General features: G+C 35.4%; 1 protein-coding gene across 1 annotated transcript in view; it reads right to left on the bottom strand.

The window, feature by feature from the left end:
• Nucleotides 1-15939, bottom strand: part of COL19A1 (collagen type XIX alpha 1 chain) — a 123411-nt gene that overhangs the window by 29985 nt on the left and 77487 nt on the right. The window contains exon 4 of the mRNA XM_072410185.1: nucleotides 2259-2303. Within this exon, the coding sequence (XP_072266286.1) occupies nucleotides 2259-2303 (45 nt within the window). The remainder of the gene's footprint in view (nucleotides 1-2258; nucleotides 2304-15939) is intronic.

Raw genomic sequence — 15939 nt, 5'->3', positions numbered from 1 at the left:
TCTATGAATTAGATGAAATGTCCATACTAGGCAAAGTTTTAAAGGATAAATGCATCCTTATATTCCCTGGCTTTACAGCAAAATAGTAAATACCTGCTCTGAGCTAAGAAAAAAGGGCCTAGATGGAATGGTGATACCAGTCACTAGTGGCTTTTGGGCTTGTTCATGATCGCAAAGCATGGTGACCCATAGTAGCCACTTACAATTTATGTTTCTTTAACACAACTTTACTACACAAAACTTTGGTAGCTATAGAAGATTTTCTTTTTGCACATTGTTTTTGTTCTTTAAAATGTCTTGTACAGAGAACTCCTATGTCCTAAAATGTTTTTTTTTTTTATCTAGGAGGTTGATGCATTTAACAAATGGCAGTTGGAGGAACAGGGGCTTGCAGCAGAATAACCCATCCTTTCTCAAGTTTTTTGCTTGAGCAATCCTTGAAACAGTTTTTATGTCTCAGGGGAACCACTAAAATAATTACAGCTCACAGGGCATTACTTAGACCAGTGAGCTGCACATATAATATTAAATTTAAAGAATAAGGAATAAAAAGGAGGAAAACATGAGAAGAGCAATAGGGAGAGAGACCAAGAGCAGGTGGGTTGAAGAGAGGAGGGGGTAGGCGAAAGCAGCAAAAGAAGTAGAGAGAAGGCGAAAGCAAATTTGTATTTACATTTTTTTTTTATTTTTCTTGAAATAATAATGACAATAATAGAACCTGCTACCACTGCTACTTACCAAATATCACACCTGCCATTGGCTACAACATTTTTACTTTGGAGAGCTGTTTTTATCCACATGGTTTCCAGTTTATAACACAGGATGAACTTTTACAGAGCAGTTGTTAGTGAAGGGAGCAATGTGCAGAGCCAAAAATCTCTGACGTTCTCCTGTCTTTTATTCACCACATGAGCTTTTTCAAGCATTCCCCTTTTGCCTTCCTTCAACTCAGCACATCCTGGGCTGAAGCTGCTTCTTGCACAAGTGTGCAAACAGAGGAGGAGATTTATGGATTCCTGTGCCTCTACTGAAGATGGGCAGCACGTTTGCTAAATTGACTCTCAGTCTTAACAAAACATCTAGAGATCTTTTGCAGAACTTGGGGTTACATAGTTAAGACCCCTTGGAACTTTGATGAGATAGCTTGATCCTACTCTACTGCAACCACATAGAAACTTGCAGCATAACACTTTCCTCAAAAGAAAAGCAGAGAATGGGTGTTGAAAGAAAATTATCTATCGAAGAGCTGTGCAAAAGTAACAACCTAATGCATACTTCTCCATACTTCTTGTGTTTTGCCTGGTCTTTTAAAGCAAAACATACATGTAGAGGAATCCTTGTACTGTTCTGTAACTTTCATGTACTGCTGGACAATGCATTAGTATCCTTTCTTATTTCCCTGTTTTACCATATCTAGCCTGCATTAGCTATTTTGGTGGTAGGCAGAGAAGGATATCAAAGGTTTGGAGCGCTCCTTATAATAGGGGACAAAAAGAGAGAATACCCTAGAGAAAAGAAGGGGCTGTCAGACACTCAATTCCAAAACTCCACCACAGCACCAAGATCAGGAAGTGTGGCCGATTACAAATGTTTACATTAACTTCATTGAAACTGTGCTGAATCCAAACACAGTTCAATAATTGCACATTACTTTGATGGAGGGCCTACATTTGCATTTCTGTTAATGTTTTGTCTTATAAGGCTGATTGTAGACCCTATTTTATATTGTAGCGTCAGCTGCTTGTGACTTTCTCACTTCATGTTTCAGTCACCAAAATCCTAATTACAAGCTTGACTGGGCAGAAAATAGTTTACAGAAAAAAGACCTAAACAGCACAGTACAAATATATGCACATTAGGCAAAAATGAACATATTAATATTTATCCCAGGAACACATCATCTTCATTATTACTAAACAATTTAAAATATAAGGGCACTGTGAACATGCTATATATTTTAGAATATAAAGATAGTGCTTGAAACACAGCTTTGTCTATAAAATGTAGTATAAACATGAAAGCAGCTGTGTCTATATAGTGTTTTAATTCTACACTGATTTACAGACTGACTTTATAGACTTGAATAGAGCCACCCGTGGAGTAAAATACTGCCAGGAAAAGACATCACAGGAACAAATAAGCGAGACACAATTACTAGACATTTGGCACAATACATGTGAAAGCAAAGAGCCAAAAAACCCTGGAAAACAAATAGCATATAATAAATGTCAATTCACTTTGCTTTCTGCAGAGGTTACCTTTTCTCCTTTTAGACCTGGAAGTCCATTCTGTCCTTGTAGCCCCTGGATCAAAATAGAATTGAAACAATTTTAGAAATTAGAACTTGACGCCCTGCTGTACAAAAAAACAAAACAAAAACATATACAAGTATACTATTCCTGGTTCTCATAATTATTTAGTGATTGAAAAACATTAAATCATCAGCCCATTCAAAACGGAAATTTCAACTTTCTCCATGCACTGGTACATTCAATTACCTTTGGTTTCTATTAACTTTGTACTTGATTTTAAAATGTAGAGTGAGGGGTAAGATTGCCACTGCTGTAAAAGGAAGAGTGACGCCTTAAAGTGTGTGTTTGTGGAGGTATGGGGGTAAAGGAGGACTACAGCATTGGAAATCCTACAACATCATTCAAAAAGAAATCTTCTATGGTTGTATATATTAGTTTGGTGGTGGCCGTTATGGTGGAATGTTCATTTTATTGTGAAAGGGCTTCAACACAACCTTATTTGTCCTGCTATGTATATGTTCTGCACTACTAAGTGTTAAAATATGGTCATATGCTACAATCTGAACTACCATCTAATAATGGCTATACGAATAGAACAGTACAGGTTTAGTAGATATGAGAAGAATTTGATATGAAAAATGTAGAATAAATTAATCAATACGGTTGCAGTTTACTATTATCAGACTAAAATCAGAGCTGCTTTCTGAACAGTTGCCACAGATTTTCCTACTTTTCCGGTGGGTATTTAACATGTCTTTAATATGTTTTTTTTTCTCTGTAGGTTTCATTTACTAGATTCCGATGACTATGTGCCATAATTATATAAAGTGATAAAAAATAAAAACTAGTTCACTAGAACCAAAATTTGAAGAGGGAATAAAGTTGCTTAAAATAAGTACACTCCTAAGAAACAGTCTACACTTAGGTAATGTGTGCTAATATGCAATTTAACATTGCACTGCCATATATTGATTGAGAAACTGAAAACAAATGCTTGTTTACCAGATATCATTTTGCACTATTTATATGGTTACTATTTAGAACCAAAACAAGGTATTTTCTAAACATTTTAATATCATAAAATAATGCATATTTTAATAAACACAATCTACCCTATAAAATATATACCATCATCATGTATACATATCCTTTAAATAACACACAGCAGAATCCCATAAATCTACACCCCCCAAAGATCTTTGGGAACTTCTTTTCAACCTAAAACCAGCACACTATACCAAGTCATTTCATTATTTTAATGTTTATCTTTATCACATGCAAAAAGGTTGGAGAGAAAACATCACAATCTGCTTTACCTACTATTGTGAAAAAAATGCATTGATTCTTATTGAATGAGAAATTAATTGAGACATTGAGAACATGATCAGCAAAATTGCTTCTAGACCACTTGAAAAGGAGACTATTGGTTTAGCAATTTTACCATTTACAATGGGCCATAAGCCATTATCTTTTTTCCCATGACTATTGGATACAGGTTACCAGTAACCTACCCCACACCACCATTACTTTCACAAGCTATCATAATGATTTTTACCCATACTATACTCTCTCAATTTCCCTCAGTTTGTCTGGATCCATACATTTACACTTTTTATGACTTCTTGCCCCCTTTATCTACCTTTCTTTACTTTTAAAGTTGTTTCATGTCAAGTTCCTGGAAGCTGGCAAGGTGCCAGCCTGCACCATTGCATTGGTACTAGTTAGCTCACTGTTGCCCATTTATTCTCTGCTGCGGGTGAGACTTGGCGGTGACCCAATGATGGAATTTAATAGCATGAAGAAGCAGTAACTGCGTTACAACCCCACCACTGGTGCCAAATTGTCATCCACTTAATGTGAATAATTTATAAAAGGAGTTTATACTGTTTGTGTGAATTAGTACTCTAAAAAGTATTATCCATTGAGTTAAAATTCACATTTAGAACGCTAAGTGAACTGCCTAAACTACTTTAGGAAAACATCCCCTCTTTTGCAATATTTTCTTGCAGTGTTTTTCTATATATGGGTAAAACATAGAGCCTGATTTATGCAAGCTCTCTAAGACTGGAGAGGATAGACTGCCATGGGTCAACCTGGGCAAACCTGCCAACCTAGGATACATTTCTTACAATATTTTCCTTCTATTTGGCAAATGTTTTCAACCCTTGACTAAATTCATTCCAGGTTTTCTGAATCACCCATTCTCACTAAAGACTCTTCTCTAGTCTTGCAGAGCTTTAATAAACCAAATCCATTACGTGTGTTTACAACATCACCCAGCGGTAGCTGTAGCAGGTGAGCCTTTAAACTGTACTCAGGAAGGGACCAGTAACCCTTGCTATAGAATGGATTTGTTATGCATCCCTATATATTTAAAGAAAACTTACTAAAAAAGAAAAAAATGTTCATGAACTTTTTTACATTTCAAATACACTCTCTGGACACATCATACCTGCTCACTGGCTCTAGCTTTATCATGGAGTTTATCTAATGAGAATTACTTTACTTATTTACTTATATTTTTATATTCGCATGTAAATTGCTAATAATGCTTGTAAAAGTGCAGACCAGTGTGTCTGCTGTTAAAATACTACCTTCTCTCTAGGATTAAGAAGCCTTGCATTTACACATTTGGACAGGACAGGTATGGAGAGTGAATGTGGCAAGTTGTTGCAGATTTGTCCAGAAGGATATACAAGAAAACTGCTTGACTCTGAGTGAAGGTGACTTTTAAATACCCTGGTTGCAGGCAAATTGAGGAACTTCTAATTTTAGCACACTTATGACAGTCAATGAATACCTTTAGGATTTCATTGACTTATTTTACTATTTACCTTGTGTTGCTCTAAATAATTTATTTTTTAACTTTGATCATCATAGAACAATGAATTAGTGTTGAAAATTATACCCCAAGTTCCACGATCCCTCAGAACCATTTAGTGGAGCTTTTTTTTAGTTACATACATCAAACTTTAGTAACATGTTTAATGCAAATCTGTCAGCCACTGTAAGGCTGGGTTCAGAAGAATGGTTGAAAGACACAGTAAATGTGAAAGTATACCACACTGCAGATTGCATGTCACAGTATTATACAGTAATACACATAAATTACAGTGTATTAACACAACGTGTTGCAGATGTGAAATAGCTTTTAGCAATAAAGGTAAAGCAGCATCAAGGGTGAACAGAAGTGTCTTTTCTGTTAAATCAGGGATTCTCAAATCAAGTGCTGGGATCCCCACATATTTTTCTAAAAGACAACAAAACTCAATAGGCATGGTTTCTTAAAGCTCTCCAAGGCTAGAGAGGTTACACTTTCATCAGTGAAGCTGGGTAATCCAGCAAACATGGAATGGATCTGGTTCAGGATTCAAAACATTGTCTAGCAAATAGCAAATCACTTTGAAGAAATCCATTCCATGTTTTCTGGATCATCCAGTTTTACTGATGAAAGTGTATCCTCTCCAGCCTTGGAGAGCTTTAGAAAATCAGGCCCCAAGTAAGGTATAGTTTACAATGAGTCAGAAAATGACTGAATCTGAGGACACGTGCTAAATTAGGGTAAAAGTCTAGCAATGCTTGCTAAACACTATAGCCAAAAAGGATATAAATCTACTTTGTAAGCACCAAATGGCATTGCAAGTGTTTTTTTTGTAAAAGAAGACGCAATATCATGCTGCATACTGAGTAGAATAGTAACAAAGAAATGTAGTTTTTTTCTTTGTAAATCAAAACTAAAGCATGGGTAATAAAACTATATTTTTGAGCTGCTTGTTGGCTTTTTAAATTAATTAATGAACATGTAATTTGTCAATTGTAACCAAAATGGGTGGGAGGTCTGGGAGGAGGAGGAGGGGGGGGATCAGTAGGACCCTTGGGAGGGGGTCTCAAGTGATAACTTGAAAAGTTTTTTTAAAGCATGTAGTTTTTCCATATAAGCATGTTGCTCTGAATATATATCATTCATACAACACCCCCACGCTTAACAATTCTACGAAGAATATAATATTCAAGGGATTTGCAATTAACTCAACAAATTGGTTTTTTATAAATTAATTTTATATAAAATGTAAAAACTAGCTACTTTTCTCTAAATGTTAACCCCAATGGTAAAGACAGAATGGGAGTGCAGAGTCTCCTGGGATACATAAATCACATATCTCAGGAAGCTTCAGGCTGCTCCTTCTGTGCATGGCCAGGTTTTTCTCCTGCAATAGGGAAAATCTCACGCATGTGCAGTGAGAACCGCACTCATTTTCTCCAATTTTCAGCAGGCTATACCACCAGGGTTTGCAAGTGACGGACAGATACAGACTGTGACACAGGAGTAGAGGACCCTGCCCTTAAGAGTTTAGATCGAAGTGTAGGATCTAGTGACACCCTGGACTTCTTCTGCCCCGGGCCAAAGGGGAATTACAGGCCTGCATGGTACTCAATCGAGGACAGCTTCATAGGAATAGAGTTCTACTTTAGGTGATCATTTTTGCTGGTGTCGATTGTTTTTTGAGAAACATTACCTGATCCCTTGCTCCCAAAGCAGACAGTGCTTTCCTACTCTTCACTAGACTGGTCTGTTGGCCCTACATTGCAAAGGATGATGTCCCACCCTCAATATGGGGAGTTGGACAGTGCAGGAGAGAGCTGCTTTCTGTGGCAGCAAGGCATAAGGTATGTTTTACTTCTAATCCACTGACCCTTGGACACAATGGGCATCTAACCATTGGGAGAGCCAATGCAAGGGTAAAAATTAGCTTAATCTGGAGTTCATCTTTAAACAAATGGTGACCAAGAAATATAATAATCGTGTCTTTTCTTTCTGGCAGAATTGTGGCTTATCACCTAAACATGAATTCAAACACTGATACTGTAAAAGATGCATTTTATTGCCATCATCTAAGGACATTTTTAACTTTTAAGTTTCCTTGTTTAATCACAGTTATGTTTGCTGCATAGCAGAGCTTTGTGTTTACATTAAAAAATCTATGTGTCCCTCAATGGAGACACATAGAAATTGCTTGGTTTTTCCTCTTCACCTTTCTTAAGGTTTGAAAAACATATGCCCAATTATTCTTTTCGTATGTTGCATACTTTTTGATTTAGCTTATTTTGTTACAAAACTTTAAATTGCAATTCTTTTTTTAACAAGGTTCCAAATCATCATACACCTATGATAACAATGACCTATGCTTTTTATCAATCAATCAAGAAAGCAAAGCAAGTTGTAATCACATCTGCATTATGTAAACCAGTAGGGTACAAAACTACAATTACATATGAATGTACACATTCCAAAAGCTCATTCTGCCGATTTTTTTAATGTAGTTTAATTTATTGATTATATGTGAGAGTTACCTATTACATAATTTTTTCAAATCAAAAGAATAAATGGAAAATGTAATAAATTCATTTTAAAACAATTTCAATTGTCAAGTGACTGCTGTTAATAATGTAAAGTTAAGTCAGAACTTTATATATATATTAGGTCAGGACATAGAAAAGACATAAGTCCATCAAGTTCAACCACTATTGAAAAAAACATATCCCAGATATAAAACACTATGGACATAGTTGGTCCAGAGGAAGGCAAAAAAAACCCTGGTACAATTTGCTTCAACGGGAAAAAAAACCTTCCTGATTCCATGAGGCAATCGGATGTTCCCTGGAACAACAGCCACTGTTATTTTTACTTTAAAGCATTAATACCTAGTTATATTCTGATACCCAGTTATATTCCATATGTTTGTTTTACCCATAAAGCATTGAAGCCAAAGGCAAAGTATAACAACCAGGCAAGAAGTGTTGCTAGAATGAGCAACTGAGCCTGTGTAATTCACTAACCACAGATCTCTTTTAAAATATAATAAATCCCATTTAAATATACTTCAGTCCTGAATAGAACAAGGAAGGAACCCACCGAGGACATTTATGCTTTCTCTTCGTCCTGGTGACCATTATGTCCAGGGGGTGGGAAATGTTACAGCTGTTACTCTAGCAGAAGGCAAAGGGAAATCTTCTGATGAGGTCACCCATTCAGTGACCATTTTATCTTGTGGTATGATTAGCTGGTTATCATCCAGCTGAATGGAGTAGAGAATCAGGAAAGACCCATTTTTAACTGTCCAATAGAAGGGTTCCATTTCACACAACAAATTAATAGTAGGGATAGAAAAGGTTTTTTTTTTTAGGATTACAAATCAGAAGTACCAGAAAGCCTGGGAAACATTTGTATTTTTGTCTTTTTCTGCCCTGTGTCAATGGACAACGGGATATATAGGGAGAGTAGGTAAATCTCCCCATTGGACACAGACAGCTACTGCAAACCCTTTTTTACTCCATTAAATACAAAAAAAAAAAAACAAACAAAAAAAAAACACAAATGCATTTTAGTTCTAGAAAGGGGGGGAGGGTTGGTAGCTTATAAAAATTAGAGATAGGTATGCGTATGGACATTTAGGATCTACCTTTATTGCTTTCTTTTCAGTACTGCAAAATTGAAATACCGATAGCACCCTAAAGTAATGAAGTGTTCTATCATATGACACTTTGAATAATAAAGATGTTATAAATATATTTGTCAAATTACCTGTCCAGCCAGTATATGAAGAATTCCTATAGTCATAGTATATTTTTGTTCTCCAGTCGTTTGCGACATACCAATTATTTTATGTCTTTTAAAATATCTGGGTGTGATATTGAAATGATAATGCTGCAGGGATTTAGTGGACAGTGTTAAGGGTTAAAGCTGAAAGCACTTTATATTGATAGAAAATTTAATTTGTTCTGTGCTTTAGGCAATTAATGTCAAAATTTCCTCAATGTCACCTCCCTGCTAAAAATTTGTTCTTGCCAAACTGGCAGATTTTTTCCCACTTTATTTTGAGAAGAATGACACAATGTCAGCCTGTAATTGCTGACTAAACCAACAACAAAAAAGCATGCTCTTTGACATTTATGCCATATTTAACTGATATTTATATTTGAATGTGCTTGAACAGTCAACTTCAACAACTAATGAAGACAAAGAAGTATCTGCATGACACAAAAGCTTCTCGCTCAAGGAAAGAGCAATAATTAAACATTTAAAAATGTTTAGGAATATATGTGAACACAGATCTTAATAAATCTCTTTGTAATAGGAATAATAAAATTGCACCACCTATTGTCGGTCTGTTTTTGCTATGACATACAATGGCATACACATCTTACTAGAGCTATGCAGCCATACAGTTTCCTTTCTATAAATGACAGCTTGACATGAGGCTCAATTCACCAAAATAGACAAAATATTTAAATTGCATTATAATTTTATCTAAAAATGATTGGAAACATTGCGTACGTTTATGTTTTTCAAAGATAATGGTTTAGTGGTAAAAGCTGTATTTATTATTTCCTATCTTTTTTCTAAATAAGTTGTAAATTTTAAAATGCCTATTTTCTGTTCTTTTCAAATAACACTTTAATGAAACTTGCCATTTGTCCTCAGGCATTCATTTTTCAAACCTATTACTAGTGTTAGTGTTTGAATTCGGGTTGTCCTTATACTGGACCCAAAAATGGCTGTTTGAATTCGGATAGACTCAAAAAACGAGATTCGACGGTAAAAATTTGGATTAAAAAAAAAATCTAACATTGATTTTTTTAACACTTTTTAAATTAATTTATTGAGTGTTTGTGTTTATTTAACACAAGGTAGGTTGGTTATCCTACAATGACATGATATCTCTTACTCAGTAACACACTTTCCGACACAGAAATATTATAATACATTTGTTACATTTTTTTTAATCTGCTGTGAGAAAAATGGAACAAATGTATCATATTACTGTGCATGTTACAGAGTAAGAGATACTTGCGGAGCATGCTCTCAATGATTGCAGCAGAGTCTGCAATCATTGAGAAGAGTGTGTGATCCCCGAAGCACTACAGGTAAATTAACCTGTGGTGCCCCAAGGATTGCACACTGAGCTAATCAATGATTGCAGCCAAGGCTGCAAGTATTGAGAAGAGTGTGTGATCCCCGGGGCACTACAGGTTAATTAACCTGTAGTGCCCCGGGGATCGTAGTGGAACTCCAAAGTCACATGACCGTGGGAACTTTGCGGTCACAGCTGTGACTGCAGGCAATTCCCGGGCATTAGAGGTTGAATGGGGACAAGTTTCCCCATTTATCACATCTAGTGCCCTGTGTTCTTGGATAGAGAAACTATCCAAGAACACATACTACTAGTACATTGCAGAAACAGCAATCAGGATCGCTGATGCAGGCCTGCAGTATGTGTTCCTGGATAGATTTTCTCTATCCAAGAACACAGGACTCCCTGACCCTGTGTTCCCAATTTGATTCCTCTTGCAGCCCTTAATAGCTCTTAAAAATAACCTGAATTCTCCCACCATTGACTTCAATGGTGTTTGAATTCAGCGTTTGATCACCCGAACAAAATCTCACTATTTGATCGAATAGCTGTTGAATCAAATAGTGAGATATTCGACCAACACTAGTTGGTCTAGTGATTTAAAGGCGTATTTCAATCAAGAGACATTGTATACTTTTTGTGTATTTTAATTAAGGAAATAAGAAATGCAGTATGAAAAATCTTCCCGTTTGCAAAAAAACAAAAATATAAATGGGGAATAACAAATAAATATGGATTAAATATGGATTAGTTAGTACAGTGGGCCCGATTTAGTAACCTCACACAAAAAGCAGCAAAAATAATGCTAAAAGCAAATTAGCATTACAGATACAGACATGAAAAAGTCATGTTTGCATAAAAGTAATGGGGTTTGATACTAAATTGTTTCTATAGAGGAGTACTTCTCACTGCATTACTGAAGGCACAACATATTTTTTCACTGAAACTTTGTTCTTTATTATTTAGAATGGGACACATCTGTCTACTGTTAAAAAAATTAAATCAAAGAAAATGTTCAATAGAAAGCATATCACTAAAAGTCATGCGTTACAATATTATAATCAGATACAGCTGGCCTTATATGTACAGTAGACATTCAATAATCCAGGAACCTCCGGACCCAAGGAGTGCCTGATTTTTGAAGGTTATACTTCCACACAGGCCAGCCTTCCTCTCCCAGCACCTGCAGACATCTGGCACAGTTCCAGGAAGCAGACAGCAGGGACTTATGAACGTGTATTTAGTGTAGCAAGCAGACCTAATAGCTGTTTCTGCAGAGCAGTGCCATCAAAACATAAGTGGCTAAACAGTGTACTACAGTCTCTGTATTGAAAATGCTATCTGAAATTCATGCCTGAAAAACTGAAGGAAACAGAATATCGATGGTTGGATTTACGATTGTCAACTGTAGTACAATGGTTATTATGGTCTATGTACATAGTATGATTTTACTCTACGGAGACAAAGGTCAGAAAAAAAATTGTACATTCTGCATTTGTTGTATATATATTTCTTTTTTTAACAGAAAATACCAGGAAATTCTGAAATAAACAGGAATTTCTGAATTAGAACATTGTGAAGAAAGTGAAAAGAAAGAATATTTTAGTAAGACATGAAAACATTTCACCCTGAAGATGAAAGCATATGTCTGGAAAAGACTTGTTTTCTGAAAAACAGTAGGAACACCATGCTATTTATGTCAGTGCAGTGAACACGATATTACCAATGCCTGTATAAATGTCATGAAGACGTTACTTCCACAGGTCTGAGGACTGCTTATTATTCACGCTGTGCTATATCAAAATGGTCAAACATATAAGTTTTTTCTTTTTCAGAAAAACATTATGCACCTCTGCCACTAATGCATTCTTTTCTTGACAATTTTTTTTCTGTGTAACTGCCTGTCTCAAATAAATAAATAAATATGATACTGCTTAATGGCATAAAGATAGGGTCTACAGACATTTCAATGGCAGCCAGGCATTTTACAACTTCTTCCCTACTTGAAAATTAAATTGTCCTGCTAGTACCAGGTCCAGATAGATTAAATTGACCTTAAATATGTAAATCTATCAAGTATTAAATACCTTTTTTCAAAGCAAGCATTTATTTTTTGACCAAAGTATACCCTCCTAAGACCATCATGTGAACAGTTCAAAATGCAGTTCACCATAAAACAAGACAAAAATTTTCAAACTTTTGCAAAGTAAAACAAATAGCAAATTTTAAATTAGATAATTGACTATCAATGATAAAAAAAAGAAAAATCAGTACAACATCACTGCATCATGCATATAGTGCAACAATCTATTAAGATGGACTGAAAACTTTGATCTTTACCTTTTATCCAGAACTACTACGTTACATTTGATTGTTGTAAAGCATAACAAAGAAATTCCAATCTTAATACCAAAGAATGTAGGAAACCATGTTAATCTTAGTACAACTTTATGTTAGATGGTACGCATGTATCAGGAATTATTGTGCTCAATAATGTGTTTCGACAGAAAATCAATAACACGGTATCTTACATAGCCTTAGGCAAATAAAAAGATTGCATAGCCAAAGAGATTAGGAAAATCATATTATATGTTTCTTTTTTCAACAGTGGTTCCTGTATTTTTGTGTTACAATAGGATCTAACCTGCTTCTACATGAATCCATTTAACTCTATGATAACAAGTAGTGATCTTTACTCCTGTGTATAGAAAGAAGTAGCTGTATACCTTACAGTTCCCATTAACTTTGTTCAGGATGAAAATATTTATAAACAACTTGCTTTGTTATCAAGTAACATAGACGTAGAATTCTTTTATATTTCTAAAGTGCATATAGTGCCACTGGTGTGCAAAAGCAGTTAATATAAACACATAAGAAAATTCTAGTTTCCTGACCATTGATTTCAATTGTGTCTGAGTCTTGAAGCTGAAAGAAGTATGCAGAAAAAAAAAAAAGACGACTACTCAAAAGCTTCATATGATAACAAAACAACTTGAATTTTCAGATAGAACTATCCCTAAAGTTTACTTTAAAGCAGCCTTTCTCAACACTAGGGTCCTTTAAATGTTGCTAGGCGTCTCATTAGACATGTAACTACTGGCACCAATGATCTTTTTAGTTATCTGTAAGAGGGGTATGCTTCCCACTGACTACCATAGAGGCCCTTCTGTTATTGACCACTAATGTTGGAAGTCGGCACATATCAGTTGACTTAACTGAATACTATGGTTTTCATTGTTTGTGTTGCTTTTCTGGCCATAACCATGTTTTTTAATTTTAGTAATATTAGAAATACTACAATAAATTAATACTAATTACAAATTACTATATTACTGTTAGGAGATGATTATCTGGTTAGCAGTCCATGCAGTAAGCCACAACAGGTCGCTTACAGCAGCAAAGTAGATCAAGCAATTAGGTGTCTGTCCTCTGCTTTGCAGTCTGCAACATTCCCAGTTTTCCTTTAGCTGTGAATTATTCTCCCAGCATACCCTGCTCTGAGACTCTGGGCCTGATTTATAAAACCTCTTCAAGGCTAGAGAGGATACACTTTCATCAGTGAAGTTGGGTGATCTAGAAAACCTGGAATGTATTTCTTAACGTAATTTGCTATTTGCTGGCAAATGAAGAACGTTCATGAATCAAGCCCTTTGTTTAGCTGAAGGGGTTTTTACAGTATGTGTTGCAGCCAATGAATGTATTGGTTCCTGGTTTGATCTTGCACTGGCATTGGCTACTGATTCTTTAAAACTACTCAGCTCTCACCAGCTGTCCACTGTAATGTTTTGCTTTTCTAATCTGCTGCTGGTGCGATACTCTGTTTAATTCTTTGGTGCTGCCTAGTTTCTGGACTTAGATTAATTGCTGCCTGCATCGACCATTGCTTGTGACCTGATTCTGTTTGCCTTCACTCTTGGATTTGTTTCTGGACTGTTAGATTCTACTCTGTGGAAAACCTGGCATCTGCTCCCGGACTATCTGACTTGCCATTGAGTTCCCTAATCTGCTTTATGGACTCCTAACTCTCTGTCAGTCCTCCCCAGATGCTATTTTTGTGCACTGAAGTCCTGGAGGCAACAGTGTGCTGGGAGGGGGTTACTAGCCTCTTTGGCTTACTTTAGGATAAGAATTTAATGTTGGAATAGAGGATTGGCACCTGGTGAAAACTGGTGAAGGAGCAGGGCCTTACAATTACATTAAAAAATAATTTTGTCATAAAGAACAGTTGTGGGTGTCAAATATAATAAATATGTATTTTATGTTCTGAGAACTGTTCACTTTTTTCTGCGGACAAATAATTAATTAACAAAGGCACCATGAACATTTTTAAAGGTTCCCATATGTTAAAGAAGCTTAAGTTACAGTCTATTAAATGATACCTATAGCTATAAAAAGACTAAACCCATCATATGTCAACATATTTTCTATTGCAATCTGCAGCCCACACTGCAACCATTAGATCAGTCAGTAAGCTTGTCCAAGAGGTTTTTCCTAATGCTGGGTCACCATTAACCAATGAAATCATAAACATATGGTACATAACATAGTTGCATAGTTAGGTTGAAAAAAGATATAGGTACATCAAGTATAACCAATATGGAAATAAACATTCTAAAAAAATCCTTTCTGATTCAATGGAGCAATTAGATGTTTACTGGATCAACAATCTCTAGTGTCTTTAGTTTTGGTGTTCCAATTCGGGCTGTCCCTATATTCGACCCGAATATATTCACCCGAAAAATATCAGGCTATTTGATGGGATAGCTGCCGAATCGAACACTCGACCAACACTAAGTGTCATTCCTTTTACCATTAATATTCTCTGTAAGTGATAACAGTGTTTTGTGTTGGTAAGGAAACAAGATCTCTGACATCGTGTTAGGTCATCAGGAAACCAAAAGCCAATAAAATCTCCAACAACAAGCGAAGACAATAATTTTTTTCTAATAAAGTAGAGAAAGGTTTGACCCTTTGTCAGTATGGGAGGGGAATCTCTAAATAGAAGCAGAGACAGCAAAAATACCTGTGGCAATGGGAAAGAAAGCTAGTGAAGCAACCAATCAAAAGCATATTGGCAACAATAAAAACCTGTTAAAGTTTGTAACCCCTTGCCATGATATTTAGGGAGTTGGCTTTGCCCATGTGTGAACAATAAAGATAATAGGCTTTGCTGACCTAGAGTGTGTGTCTGGGGATATTTTTTCTTTCCATTCATAAGTTGTGACTTTAATCAACACAATCTTGAAAGAGTTTAAAAAAGAAAATGTTTTTATATACAACAATTACAAAATAGAACATTTAAATATATGTAAATAAATGTTTGCTCACATATCAATTTATAGTAAAATAGATTGGTTTTCTACTAATTTATGAATCCCAAAGTTGTTTAAATATAGTTGTATTAAATGTTTTCAATGTTAAAAAATATCTCTTCTGTATTTTGTAGCATAGTATGTAATTAATGCTTTTAAAATGTCAAATAAAATTGATGGATTATACAATACTTGTAATGCAAATATTTCCTAACAATCAGTTTGTGTTTCTTTTATGCTTACTTTATGCTGTTCAGGTTATTAAGGTGAGATGATTAAATTAGGCTGTGTGAACTGCAGTTCTTGATGAATGTAAAAGTTTGTTAATTCCACATTTAGCCTACTACTAACTGACTAATGTTGAAGAACTATTTGATAAATATTTAGTCGACCTTAATGGGGAACTAAACTCAAAATCCATCAAAACACAAAAAATACACTTACCTTCAATCCCACAGGGCA

Source organism: Pyxicephalus adspersus, chromosome 4, assembly GCF_032062135.1.
Source record: "Pyxicephalus adspersus chromosome 4, UCB_Pads_2.0, whole genome shotgun sequence".
Classification (NCBI taxonomy): Eukaryota; Metazoa; Chordata; class Amphibia; order Anura; family Pyxicephalidae; genus Pyxicephalus; species Pyxicephalus adspersus.
The sequence above is the reverse complement of the archived record's forward strand: the minus strand, read 5'-3'. Positions and strand labels throughout refer to the sequence as shown.